At 36.5% G+C, this 14581-nt stretch overlaps 1 protein-coding gene across 4 annotated transcripts in view; it reads left to right on the forward strand.

Moving 5' to 3' along the window:
- Nucleotides 1-13499, forward strand: part of LOC6054510 (protein tweety-2) — a 142185-nt gene extending 128686 nt beyond the window's left edge. For 2 of the 4 annotated variants that reach the window (XM_038262655.1, XM_038262656.1), the window contains exons 6-9: nucleotides 2992-3389; nucleotides 3456-3764; nucleotides 8850-9022; nucleotides 9200-9335. In XM_038262655.1, the coding sequence (XP_038118583.1) occupies nucleotides 2992-3389; nucleotides 3456-3764; nucleotides 8850-8979 (837 nt within the window). In that variant the 3' untranslated portion in view covers nucleotides 8980-9022; nucleotides 9200-9335. Of the gene's footprint in view, nucleotides 1-2991; nucleotides 3390-3455; nucleotides 3765-8849; nucleotides 9023-9199; nucleotides 10201-12329 lie in introns of those variants that run through there. The other 2 variants (XM_038262657.1, XM_038262654.1) reach the window with 2 other exon arrangements.
- The last annotated feature ends 1082 nt before the right edge of the window (nucleotides 13500-14581 follow it).

The following is a 14581-nucleotide window of genomic DNA, read 5'->3' on the forward strand; positions in this document are numbered from 1 at the left end:
TATGGAGTGTAACTGGCTCCATATACACAAAAATGGCTTTTATAAGCGTAGGATAACATGTCTACAAAGTTTCATTGAAATCGGAGAGGGTCGGGTACAACGGATTGCCTAAATTGACATTTCTAAATATTTCTAAATACAGTGGACTCCCTGGCATTCGATCTTCTCCATATCACTTTCGCTCCAGTTGTCAATTCATTTTTCAGTCCCTTCAAATAGATTGCTTTGATTATTCGTTCCATATTTTGATACCTCCCGCTCTCGATGGTCCCTTCAATATCGACAACAAGAGAGTCCACTGTATTTTGATTTCTTTTATTGATTCCTTTTATGTCAAAATTGTTGTTATGGCTTAAAAAAATAAATTTGTCCATAAAACTTTCATCGTTTCAAGATTCTGTGTTCTTAGATTCAGCCTCATGAGGCTATTCTGTATTGAAAATGGTATTTATTAAATTAAACATTATTTAAACGTTTGCAATTTATTTTTCCCTTATGATAAAACTCTCTTGCATGTTTGTCCCGCGAAATTATTTTTCCTAATACGGCTTCTCCGTAACAACCCAGCTCATTTTAGTCAAATTTTTTCAGTTGATTGCATATTAAAGCGGTATACGCACTTCGGAAGGAACCGGTCAAGAAAAATTTCAAATTTCCAAGCCATTTCTTGACCCGTTTTCTTGGGAGGTGCGTATTGGCCCTAAATAAGAAAAAAGCATTTTTTCCAATAATTCGTCGCCGCCATATATGCCGCCATCTTGGATTTAAAAATTCTATATCACTTTAGCGTAATTTTGGGGTCATACATACTTAAGATCGACAATCAAAAATAAGACAATAAAACAGTTTGCCGCAAACAAATTTGCAAGTTTGGCAAACTGTCAATCACAATAAGGGCGAGTTTGTTTGTTTGCCATAGTCTAATAGCTCCATAAGTCTAACCCAAACAACCCTCCATTCTCTAATGCCGATGTCTCAGCAACTAATGGTTCGATTTTCAATATTGAAAAATGAAACATTCATGTAATTTCATTTTATTTTATTTTTTTATTTGAAAACGAACACCACATTTGTACGGGCCACTTATAGCCGGTTTTAAAATGTAAACAATGTTATAACTCACACAACTTTGATAGTTGAGGTTTTATTTTTTGTAGAAATTTGTATGGAAGTTAGTTTAGGGGGCGGAAGGGGGTCCAAAAATCCAAATTTTTTTTACATAATAAATGAACGCTCCCATTATAACTGTTTTGCCTTCCTCACTGAGGTAAGGCTATAATCCTGCTCTAAAAATGAACTTTGTATAAAAACGTCGTAGACCCACCTTCATGTATACATATCGACTCAGAATCGAAAACTGAACAAATGTCTGTGTGTATGTGTGTGTGTATGTGTGTGTGTATGTGTGTGTGTATGTATGTATGTGACCAACAAACTAGCTCATGTTTCTCGGTACTGGCTGAACCGATTTGACCCGAATTTGTTGCATTCGACTTGGTTTAGGGTCCCATAGATCGAGTTTTATACAGATTGAAGTTTCGATAAGTAGTTCAAAAGTTATGTATAAAAATGTGTTTTCACATATATCCGGATCTCACTTAAATGTATGTAAACTATGTTCGGGTCCATCATCCGACCCATCGTTGGTTAGGCCATCAAAAGACCTTTCCAACGAGTCCAAAACATTGAAAATCTGGCAACCCTGTCTCGAGATATGCCCACTTAAGTGATATTGATGTACTTTTTGGAAGCCGGATCTCACTTAAAAGTATGTAAACTATGTCCGGATCCACCATCCAACCCATCGTTGGTTAGGTTATCAAAAGATCTTTCCAACGAGTCCAAAACATTGAAGATCTGGCAACCCTGTCTCGAGATATGCCCACTTAATTGATATTGATGTACTTTTTTGAAGCCGGATCTCACTTAAATGTATGTAAACTAGGTCCGGATCCACCATCTGACCCATCGTTGGTTAGGTTATCAAAAGACCTTTCCAACGAGTCCAAGACATTGAAAATCTGGCAACCCTGTCTCGAGATATGTCCACTTAAGTGATATTGATGTACTTTTTGAAAGCCGGATCTCACTTAAATGTATGTAAACTAGGTCCGGATCCACCATCCAACCCATCGTTGCTTAGATTATCAAAACACCTTCCCAACGAGTTCAAAACATTAAAGATCTGGCAACCCTGTCTTGATCTATGGTCACTTAATGACATTTATGTACTTTTTGGAAGCAGTGGAGCAGTGCGTGGCCGAATGGTTACGCTGTCCGCTTTGTAAGCGGATGATTCTGGGTTCGATTCCCATCTGCTCCAACCTTCCATCGGATGAGGAAGTAAAATGTCGGTCCCGGCCTTGGTTGTTAGGCCGTTAAGTCATTCCAGGTGTAGGAGTCGTCTCCATGCCATAAGTACAAACAACACACCAAACCAAGCCTACTCCGGTGGAATCGCTGGCGGCGGTTGGACTCACAATCCAAAGGTCGTCAGTCCAAACACTGGGGTGGAAGGTTCCTTGGAGTAAAAGAGGTTTGGGTGCTCTCCTCATTCAAGCCTTCGGACTCCTAGGTTCGAGCAGAAACTTGCAATAGAGACCACAAAAGACCCGGGGGTCGTTAATGTGAATGGTTTGATTTGTACTTTTTGGAAGCTGGATCTAATTTAAATGTATGTAAACTATGTCCGGATCTACCATCCGACCCATCGTTGGTTAGGTTATCAAAAGACCTTTCCAACAAGTCCAAAACATTGATGATCTGGCAACCCTGTCTCGAGGTATGGCCACTTAAGTGATTTTTATGTACTTTTTATTCCGGATCTAAAAAATAGATGAAATATTTGTACAATTCCATCACATCAGCCATTGTTGGAAATAAGTGAGGAAGGCTCTAACCACGTAGGTGGATTAAGTTAGTTTTTGTGTCAAAAATATGCCTTAAAAAACCTTGAAATCAATTTGACATCACGTTTTTCTTTTCTTCCAGCAAAAACTCAAGGACGTCCAGTACACGTACTGCAGCTCGGTCGGCACCAATCGGTACGTGCTGCGGCTGAACGAGTCCAAGGACTACGTGGACCGGGCCAAGGAATCGCTCGAGACGGCCACCCGGATCGCGATCGATCTGTACCCGCGGTTCGAGATGAGCAGCAAGATCAACCGGCTGAACAACGAGCTCGACGATAGCAAGCGCCAGTTGATTGCACTTTCGGCGATGGCCGACCGGAGAACCGTGATGGAGCACTACGCGGACGCCACACGGGGGCTGTGCGAGGGTGGACTGCTGGGGCTGACGCTGATGCTGCTGGCCAGTTTGATTTCGGCGGCCATCCTAAGTCTGCTGGTGTGCGTCGATTCGCACACGTGGATCTACCTTACGAAGAAGTATTCATTCGAGTCACTTGTGCTCAATCGAAGTTCTGAACTAACAATTACCCCCTTCTTTTTCAGACGCCCGTACGAGGACAAATCCGAGACGGCGCCCCTCTTCCCGGCGGGGGCCGCTTCCGTCTCACCCTCGGCACCGATCAACTCGGGCACGATGACCGTGAACCGGACGTTGCTGCACGCCCAGGCCGCCACCAGCAATGGGACCGGGTTGACCCACGGCGGCGGTGGCGGCATCGGAGGCGGCGGCGGAGGAGGCCTCATCGCGAGCAGTGGCCGCAACGGAACCACACACGGATTGCGCGGGTTGGCATCCTACAGTGGCGATGAGTCGCCACCGCCAGATTATAATGTTGTGGTGCATGATAACAGGCATGGCTTCTTTTTTCTTTTCCCCATTTATTTATACCTCTCTCTCTCTCTCTCTCGCTGTCTCTCAGCCGTTAATGAACCACTTTTGGCTCAACTTGCTACCGATATTTTGGAATTTTATTATGGTTTAAACTTTAAACATCCCAATCGTTGATTCTTTTATATGAGTTTTCTTGAGTTTTAAAGAGCTTTAGCGAGGATTTCACAGGAGGGAGAAAACACTGGTAACGTTTAGAATTTTCCCCTCGTTTTTTCTGTTGACGTTGGAGTTCCTCCTGAATTTTCGAATGACGCCTCATTATGGCAGAGTTGCTATAAAGTTATTTTCTTTAGTTTCCGCATAGTTGTTCGATGTTAGCTGTTTTGTCCGTTAAATTCGTGTTAGCATTTTTGTGTTAAAAAAAAACATGCGCCAACAACGATCTAGGTGAGCAATTCTCCGGAATGTCAGCCAATACTGCTATCGTTTAACTAAACCTTAATTTAACTAAAGCGTTGGAAAAAGCTGGAAAATCATTATTAATATTTATATTTATATTTATATTTAGAAATTCTCTAGCTTTGGAATATTTAAATTTAAAATGTTTTAAATTATTGAATTTCTGAATCTGAAATCTAAATCTGAAATTAAGGAATAAAAATTAAAAAAATGGGAAATGTTAAAAATATAAATTATTAGTTTTTAAATATCTCATATAAGGATGTTTTGAATTTTAAGAATTTTTCGATTGTTAAGATATTTTTGAATTTTTAGAATTTCTGGGATTTTTGGAATTTTTGGTTTCATTTAAATTTTGTGGATTTTTTTTTTAATTTGAGATTTTTTTAAATTTTTGGATTTTTTAGAATTTTTTGAATTTCTCGAACAGACGGTAATAACAAAATTCATGCCATTTCAATAACAAATACTGTTAAAATAACAAAAAGTGTTATGGATTCTTCTTGAAAAATCCATTTTTCAATAAGAGTTTAATAACAAATTATGTTATCATAACGAAATTTGTTATTGGTTTGATATTGGTTGAAAACCAAAAAACTCGGGAATAACATTTTTTGTTATGGAAGAATACCTACAACTGTTATTGGGATGATCGGATTAATTGTTAAAATAACAAAAAATCATAACAAAGCTTTGTTCGAAGAATAACTAAAAATGTTATTAGTCTGTTATAACAATAACAATCCAATTACAAAAACATCAAAACGACGAATGACAAATCTTGTTATAAATAACATAAAATGTTATTGGCGAAGTATTTTTAAATATCAAAAAATGTTATTCCCAAAATATTTCCGTCTGCTCGGGTTTAAAAATTTTTTTAAAAATTTTAGTCTTTCTGATATTTTTGGCATTTTGGGATTAAAAAAAAATATTATTTTTAGAATTTTTGATTGTTTTGGATTTTTAAAATAAAAGACATTTTTGAATTTTTGGAGTTTTTGCAGAATTTTTTTTTAATTTTTTAAAATTTTGAAATTTGTAGAATTTTGAATTTTTGGACTTGAATGAATTTTGTTAAATTTTTGATATTTTGGATTTTTTAAACTTTTTAAAATTATGATAATTTTTTGGATTTTTTTGGAATATTAAGAATATTTGGTATATTAAGAAACTTTTATTTTTTTGTTTTTTTTTTATTTTTGAGATTGTTGAAATTTTTGGAATTCAGAAATTTTTGTTTTTTTTTTTATTTTAAAAATTTCAATTCTTTTGGAATTTTTTTTTTTGAATTTTGAGATTTTTTAGAATTTCTAAAGATTTTGTTTTTTTTTTATTTTTCGAATTTTAATTTTTTTTTGGAATTTTTTTGTTATTTTTGTTTATTTAGGATTTTTTAAAGATTTTATGGAATTTTTGTAAAGTTTAGATTTTTCTGAATTTTTGAATCTTTTGGAGTTTTTGGATTTTTTTTGATTTTTTAAAATTTTAGAAATTTTTAAACTTTTTAAATTTTTGGATTTTTTGGATTTTTTTAAAATTTTTGGATTTTTAAGATTTTTTTGAACTTTTGGATTTTTTTAATTTTGTGATTTTTTTTTGAATTTTTAGAATTTTTAAACTTTTGGAATTTCTGGAATTTTTGGAATTTTTAGAATTGTTGGAATATTTAAAATTTGGAAATCTTGAGAAGTTTTGGGAGTTTTTGATTTTTTTTTAATTTTAGAATTTTGGATTTTTTTGGAAATTTTGTATTTTTTAAAGTTTTTTTTTCAAATTTTTGAAATTTTTATAATTTTTGAATTTTTTTTATCTTTAAAATTTTAAATTTTCTTCGATTTTTTTTCTGTTGGGATTTTTGAATTTATAAATTTTTGTTATTGAATTGTAAAATTTTAATTATTTTTGAAATTAATATTTTATTGGTAATTCGAGAATTTTGGGAATTTTGCTAGATTTTGTTTTTTATTATTTTCTTATATTTTTGAAATTTTAAGATTTTTTGGATTTTTTTTTCGTTTTTATTTTTGTATTTTTTATTGAATTTCAGAATTTTGGATTTTTTAGATTTAATAGAATTTTTAGAATTTTGAAGTTTTTTTTATTTTTTTTTTACTTTTATTTTTATTTTTTAGAGTTTTTGGAGTTTTTGTTTTTTTTTTTTTAATTTTTTTGATTTTTAGGATTTTTGAAGAACTTTTGGAACTTTTGTTTTTTTTTTTCAATTTGGAAATTCAAGAGTTTTTGGAATTTAAATAGATTTGGTTTTTTTTCATTCTGTGATTTTTTTTGTAATTTTGAATTTTTAGGAATTTAGTTTTTTAATTTTTGGATTTTTAGAATTTTGGGATATTTTTAAGATTTTTAAGATTTGATATAATTTTTAAGGTTTTCTCAATTTTTGTTTTTTTTTTTTTAATTTTTGGATTTTGGGTGATTTTGGAGTTTTTGGATTTTTAGAAATTTTTAGAACTTTGGAATTTTTTGTATTTTTGAATCTTTAAATTTTTTGAAACCTTTGGAATTTTAGAAATTTTGTGAATTTTTGTAACTTTTGGATTTTTTTAGTTTTTTTTTTATTTTAGAATTTTTAGGAATTTTTGAGATTTTATAGAATGTTTGGAATTTTTAGAATTTTCGGATTTCTTTAAAATTTTTGGAGTATTAGGAATTTATCGAATTTATAGTTTTTTTTTTTAATTTTTAGACCTTCTGAAATTTTTAAATTTTTTGGATGTTTTAAATTTCTTGGATATTTTGGAAATTTTTGGAAATTTTTGAAATTTTATAAAAAAAATTATGAATTTTAGATTTTTTCAGAATTTTTGTTTTTTTTTAATTTTATAATTTTACTATTAGTACTTCATCAAAAAATGTGTCAGTCATCTGAAAATTGGTTTTGAATTGTCAAATCTGACCATCCATAAAATCAAATTTCGAAGAAGTACTCTTTCAGACCCTCAAAAAATATGAATAATTATTAAAAAAAAAATTCAAATTCAAGCCCAATATTTACTTACTTACTTTACTTTAATTTATCAGCAACAGGTCTATCGACCCAACGCTGAACTAATTGAAGATTTCCAGGATGCTCGATCTTGGGCCGCTCGTCTCCAGTCGCCCACAATGTTGGCCGCTCTTGCATCTTCGTCGACTGCACACAGCCAACGCGTACGAGGCCTTCCACGAAGCCGACGACCCCGTCCAGGTTCGCTACTGAATATCGTTTTAGCCGCCCGCTCGTCCGACATTCTGGCTACATGTCCAGCCCACTTCAGCCTGTCGTGCTTGATGACTTTTACGATATCAGCATGTTTGTAGTCTTGGTACAGCTCGAAGTTCATGCGCCTGCGCCACCGGTCTCCTACTTGCTTGCCGCCGAAGATAGAACGCAGGATTCTCCGCTCGAAGACTCCAAGTGCTCTCTGGTCAGCCTCCTTTAGCGTCCACGACTCGTGACCGTAAAGAGCTACAGGGAGTATCAAGGTCCTGTACAGCGTGATTTTCGTAGGCGTCCTTAGGCTGCGGGACCTTAGCTGGCTACGAAGACCGTAGAAGGCCCTGTTTGCAGCACTAATCCGCCGTTTCACTTCGCAGCTCACATCGTTGCCGCACGTCACGAGTGTACCAAGATATACAAATTCATCCACCACCTCATATCTTTCTCCATCTATTTCCACCTCCGAAACACCATCACCTGCACTGCCACGCGCTCTGCCAGCAACCAGATACTTGGTCTTGGCAGTGTTAATGGTCAGTCCGCTCTTCGCAGCTTCCCGCTTGAACGGGACGAACGCCTCCTCCACTGAACGACGGTCGATACCAATGATGTCGATGTCGTCAGCGTATCCAAGTAGCATGTGCGATTTAGTGATGAGTGTTTCGTTTCTTTGCACGCCTGCCCTTCGCGCAGCACCCTCCAACGCTATGATGAACAGTAAGTTCGAGAGAGCATCGCCCTGCTTCAATCCATCCAACGTAACGAAAGCTTCAGATGTCTCGTTGGCTATTCGCACGCTTGATTTTGCTCCGTCGAGCGTTGCACGAATCAGTCTTATAAGCTTCGCCGGAAAGCCGTGTTCTACCATAATCTTCCAAAGTTCGTTTCTTTTGACCGAATCGTACGCCGCTTTGAAGTCGATGAACAAATGGTGTGTTTGCAGGTTGTACTCCCGGAACTTGCCCAATATTTAAAAGGGCTAAATTAAAAATGTTTTTAACTGTTTTGAAATGTAATATTCAGCTTTATTTTGGAATATTGAGAATAATTTTATTATATTGTATTGAAAAATTTCACTGTTGAAAAATAAAGGCTACAATCAATTTAAACCAAGATTTTAATGCATGTTATTGAAGTGGCCAGGCCAATGCGTGAAGTCAACCACAATGATGACTTGTTGTATTGGATTGGATTTCAGTATTAATGTTCAAAACAAACATCAAACAAAAACAAATATGACAAATCTTTTAAATGATTTTTCAAATTTTCCAAAGTAACGAACTAAAGAGGCTGATGTCCCGAGAATTGCTCAAGAATCTCAAAAGGATCAAAATTCAAAATTGCACCCCCCGTTCTACACCAACCTTAATGCCTTTCCAAAAACTAATCTCGATCCCCCTCGGGGGGCGATTCCCGATACTTGCAGAGCGTCCGGCCACCACACCCTCGGTCGGCTTCCGTCGCACGCGAGCGGCCACATAGCGGGCCCCAACAACGGCAAGTACGCCACGCTTAGTAAACAGTGTAAAACGCTCGAATCGAGCGACTTCTACTGAGAATCGCCTGCCTGCAACGTGTCTGCAGGCAGCAATAAGTTAGGTGAGTTTGGCACAACCACTCTGCAGCGTCATCACAACCAAAACCAAAATCACAACCAGCAAGCAATTCAGCACCATCACCATAACCAACAACAACAACAACAACCGCAATCAGCAGCAGCAACTCTTGATCATGATCATCAGCAATCGTCTAACGCGCCTCCTGGTTCGCTTGCAGATATGAAACTGACAGTCTCGACGGCGACACTCTCGGAGAAGGACCCGCGCGACATTACCAACAACGGCTTCAACCGGTTCGACCCCAAGTACGTGAGTATCGGACCGAAGGCAGTGCGGACGACGTCGTCCGGCGGCGTTCAGCAGCAGCAGGGCCAGTCGGCGAGTGTGAACAAGTGTGCAACACTGCGGCACGGTGGCCGGTACGGCGGATCGTTGACGGCCGGCATCGGAAGCTCCAGCGGTCGCCGAGAAACCAGTCCCAGCCCACTGCTGAAGAACGTCCAACAGCCGATGGTGACGCCGCAGTTCAAACAGCAGCAGCAACAGCTCCAACAACCCCTGCAACAACAGCACATGCAACTCCAAGACGCCAAGCCGGAACGCCAGCAAAAGCTCAACATCTCGACCGTGTCCAAGGAGTACCAACAGCAGTCGTACTCGTGCGCCACCCTCCCGTACAAGAAGCCCAGCGGATTCTCCGAGCCGTCCGCCAACAACACCCCAACCACGACATCAATCCTCAAGAAGGAATCCAACCTGGACAGCAACAAGCAACACCACCAACCCCAGCCAACGGTCTACAGCATCGACACGTCACACCACCACCAGCAACCTCCTCCACCCCCTCAGCCCCAACCCCAAACCCACCACAGATCACTCTCGAGCACGAACCAACTCTATCACGAAACCGGCGCCGGATCGGCCTTTGCCAGTCCACCGCCCTCGTCGGCGGCCTCGACCGCAACCACGCGGAGTAACGTCTCCATCATCAACCAGCCACTGCCAGAGATTCCGACCGCGGCCCAGCAGCAGCACAAGAACAATCAGCAGCCGCTGTGTGCGGCCACGCTCAACCAGTACAGGTCGTTGCAGCGACCCAGCAAGCACAGTTCGCTCTCGCTGAAGGAGCAGAATAGTCACCATCAGCAGCAGCAGTACCAGCATCAGGCGGCTCAGCCGCCGCCGCCGGTGCAGCAGAAGCCATCGATACCGCCGAAGGTGAGTGAAAAATACGTATTTTTTGGGTTTTTTTTTATGAGAAATTAACTTCAAATGTTATGCAGGGAAAATACAGCCGCGGTATCCGGCAGGTATACCGGTATCGACGACAACCTGGTAACAATGTTAACCAATTACGGTTACCACTTACCCTAGTAATTATGGTCATGCTTAACATAACAACCTGCAGCTTTTTATTAGGTCTATGAGTAAAAATACTCTGCAGTCAGAAACGTTATTAACAATGAGTAAGGGATATCAAATATCTGACAATACTATCTAAGAAATCTAAAATATCAATTTTTCACATAATTCACAAAATTCACAAAATTACAAAATTACGAAATTCACAAAAGTCGCAAAATTCACATAGTTCACAAAATTTACAAAATTTACAAAATTTACAAAATTTACAAAATTCACAAAATTTACAAAATTTACAAAATTTACAAAATTTACAAAATTTACAAAATTTACTAAATTAACAAAATTTACAAAATTTACAAAATTTACAAAATTTACAAAATTTACAAAATTCACAAAATTTACAAAATTTACAAAATTTACAAAATTTACAAAATTTACAAAATTTACAAAATTTACAAAATTTACAAAATTTACAAAATTTACAAAATTTACAAAATTTACAAAATTTACAAAATTTACAAAATTTACAAAATTTACAAAATTTACAAAATTTACAAAATTTACAAAATTTACAAAATTTACAAAATTTACAAAATTTACAAAATTTCTAAATTTTCCAAAGTTTTGTAATATTTCATAAGGCCGTTGCAAATATTTTTCAAAGTTTATGTCCCCCAAATCAGTCCGAAACATCAGGGGCAAAAAAAATATTTTTTCAAATAACTTTAAAATTTCAAAGGAAATAGAAGTCCAACCAACTGAAAATAATTTGATATGCATTTTCCTGCATTTAAAATCATATTTAACATGTCTGGGATCCAACCAACTGAAAATAATTTGATATGCATTTTCCTGCATTTAAAATCATATTTAACATGTCTGGGATCGGGATCGATCAAAAATATTTTTAGTTTTTGTAAAAATCCAATGTACGCACCGCAAAAAGTTTTTTTTTCGGCGAAAAAAAAAATCTCTTCAATACTTCCATATGAAAACTAATGATTGCAAAACAACTGGCAGGTGTTAAATGCATTTTAAGCACATTTTTCTTTCAAATTTTGAGACCATGACTTGTAATTTCAATTTTTATTTTTGCAACGGCCTAATTTTGGAAATTTTAAAATTTTTAATCTTTTTAAAAAAATATATATTTTTTTAATTTTTTTGATTATTTTGAAGATTTTACCATTCGTTATCATCCTAAAATTTCAAAAATTCCAAATTTTAAAAACTTTCAAAAATTTCTATTTTTTTATTTCTGATAACTTCTAAATAATTCTTATTTTTTGGAAAATTTCTGAAAAGTTCTGAACAATTTCTAAAAATATCTATAAAATTCTTAAAACTTCTAAACAATTCTTATTTTTTTTTAATTTCTTTAAATTTCTAAAGTTTTCTAAAAAAATCCTTAAAAATTTCTAAAAATTTTAAAATTTGGATAGTTTTTAAAATTTTTGAAATTTTTTTAAATTTCTAAAACTTTTTTTTAAACTTATTAAATTTCTAATATACTGCGGGCGTCAATTATTAGAGTTCACGCGCGGTGATACGACCGCAAGGTAATAGTCGCATGACAACCGCAGAACAAATTTTTAGCTGTTGTTTAAGGTTGCCTTGAGTTTTCAGTTGACTTTTGAGAAAATATTCAAAACAAACTCAGTTGACAGCCAAATCAACGCAAAATTTCAGTTCAACTTGCTGTTTTTTACACTGCGGTAGTTAGGCGGCAATAATCTCCTGTCACTCACAGCAAAGGAAAAACGTGATTTTATCTCGCAATAAGCAATATTATGAATACTTTTAAATTTTTTAATATAGTTTCAATCATAAAAATATAAAATTTCCATTTTTTAAAAATCTAATATTTCTAAAATTTTTAAGAACTTGGAAAATTTTTGACATTTTCAAATGAGGCCATTTATATAATTTAGAATTTTTTGTCAACGATATTTTAATGAAAACAAATCTTTCCCTTCCTCCAGGTAACTCCCCCGATGCTTCCGCCCAAGAACCGCCACAAAGACGAGTCGCTGTACCAGTCGCGCGCCTCGTCCGTCTCATCCAGTGGCGGCGGCGGCGGTCGCCCCCAGCAACCATTACCTCAACCCCCCTCGCACCAGTCGTCCTCATCCTCGCTGCCTTCGTACATGGGCACGATCACCGGTGGCGGCGCCCCACCCGGAAGTGGCTCCGGCAAGACCAACTTCAGCGCGATCCAGCTGCAGCTGCAGAACCAGCTGCACTTTAAGCAGTACCACCAGCTGACGCAGCAACCCTGGCAGCGGGAACATCTGCCCCAGCAGCCACAATCGCTGGGCTACGAGCCATCGTCACGGCACGAATCGTCGAAGCAATCGAGTCGGAACCGGTCGTACTCGGGCAGCAGCGAGCGCGGCGATCGCGGCGACCCCCAGCAACACCATCAAAAGTCGAGCAATATCGAGAAGCAGCAGCAGAAGCAGCAAAGCTACCAGACGCTACCGAAGAACCACCATCACCATCACAACAGCAGTTCGACCACGACTTCGTTCAGCACGCAAACTCCGCCAATGCAGCAGCAATCGCAGCAGGCTGCGTCCCATCACCATCACCACCCCCAGCAGCAGCAGCAGTCACAGCAGGCTGTGACTCAACCGCAGCAGCAGCAGCAGCCAAAGAGCATTTTGAGCAAGTCACGCTCGAACGAGGCTCGCGAGCGTGAGCGCGAGCACCGTGAGCGGGAGCGGGAGCGTGAGCACCGGGAACGGGAACGCGAGCGGAGTTCGCACCGGAGTAGTGGAGCCACGAGCCACGAGTACCACCACGATCCGAGGCCCGGTTCCGAAGGGGGACCGGGAGGTGGAGGTGGAACGAAGAACGTCAATCCGAACGTGTACTACCGGTCGCTGCAGCGGGGCGGGCTGCAGGCCAACAACGATCTCTACTCGGTCACGGAGTTGTGAGAAAGGTTTGACTTTTAAGTTTGTTTTTAGATGTGGTTTGGTTTTTTTGAATCATTCGCGAAGCGACGGGGGAAAGGGAGGAGGAGGGTCAAATGGACGTTGGCGTGATAGGTTAGAAATTCTCATTTCCTAACCTGAAAGTTGTTCCCACTATGACCTACTTTATCTCTTGTCTGAAATATCAGTAAAATGATCTATGAATGAACTTCATAACTTTTGACTACACTAATACATTCGCAGGTAAACGTCTGATTAAATTTGTTTGTAAACAATAAATAAATCATCAATTTTGGTGATAATAAGAGAACAAAACGAATTGAGACAAGAGAAAAAAACGAGAGATTCACGGAAATATCGCTTATTTTTCCTTTGAAATTTCGGGAAAGATTTTCTAAACCGTGTTTATCACGTCTTACTTTCGTTATTGAAAAAAATCAGGGGCAATCTAGAAGCAGTAAAAAGTAATGTTGGGCTTGATTTTGTGTAAAGGTCATTAATGTAAGAATCTTCATTCAAAGAAAATCTTTTGACGTTCATCAAGAGAAAAGATCGGTAAAATGAAAGCAAAATAATCTTTATTATGTTATTCGTTTATTTTTGCATTTTTTTATATTTTTTTCGTTCTTTTGATTTTTAAAATTAAATATTTCAATAAATTTTGAATCATTATCTGGATTATTTGTTTTTTTATTCGTTTTGATTGGTTTTTTTTAGCTTTTTATAGTTTAGATTTTTGATTTTTTTTTTCAATTTAGCGAGCAACTGATTTTTTTTCATAAATTTTTCGCATTTTTAATTTTTATTTAATTTTGTTTTTATTAAACTTTCTTAATTATTACTATTGTTTGATTTATTTTTATTCGATTCTCTAGAATTTTTTGAGTGTGAATATTTTCAGAATGTCAAAAGTTTTGAAATTTTTTAATTACTTTTATTATTTGTTTTTTTTTTTTGTAAATTTTAAGTTTTTCCGTTTTTTTTATAAATTCTGTAGATTTCGAAAAAAAAAACTTGGATTTTGCTATTTCTTAAAAAAAAACAAAATCTGTAAGTTTCAAGGAAATTTTGATATTTTTTAAATTTTTAATTTCCTTAAAAAAATTGTACATTTTGAGTATTTTTCAATTTTTTAAACCGCATTTATATTTTTCTTTTTTATTTTGTTCATTCTTTAAAAAAAGAACTTAAATTTGTTTGAGTCTTTGGATCTTCTCTAATATATTTTTCCTAAATTTCAATGAAGTTATTGATTCTTTTTATTTTAATTTGACTTTTAAAAATATTGAAAATAA

Source organism: Culex quinquefasciatus, chromosome 3, assembly GCF_015732765.1.
Source record: "Culex quinquefasciatus strain JHB chromosome 3, VPISU_Cqui_1.0_pri_paternal, whole genome shotgun sequence".
NCBI lineage: Eukaryota > Metazoa > Arthropoda > Insecta > Diptera > Culicidae > Culex > Culex quinquefasciatus.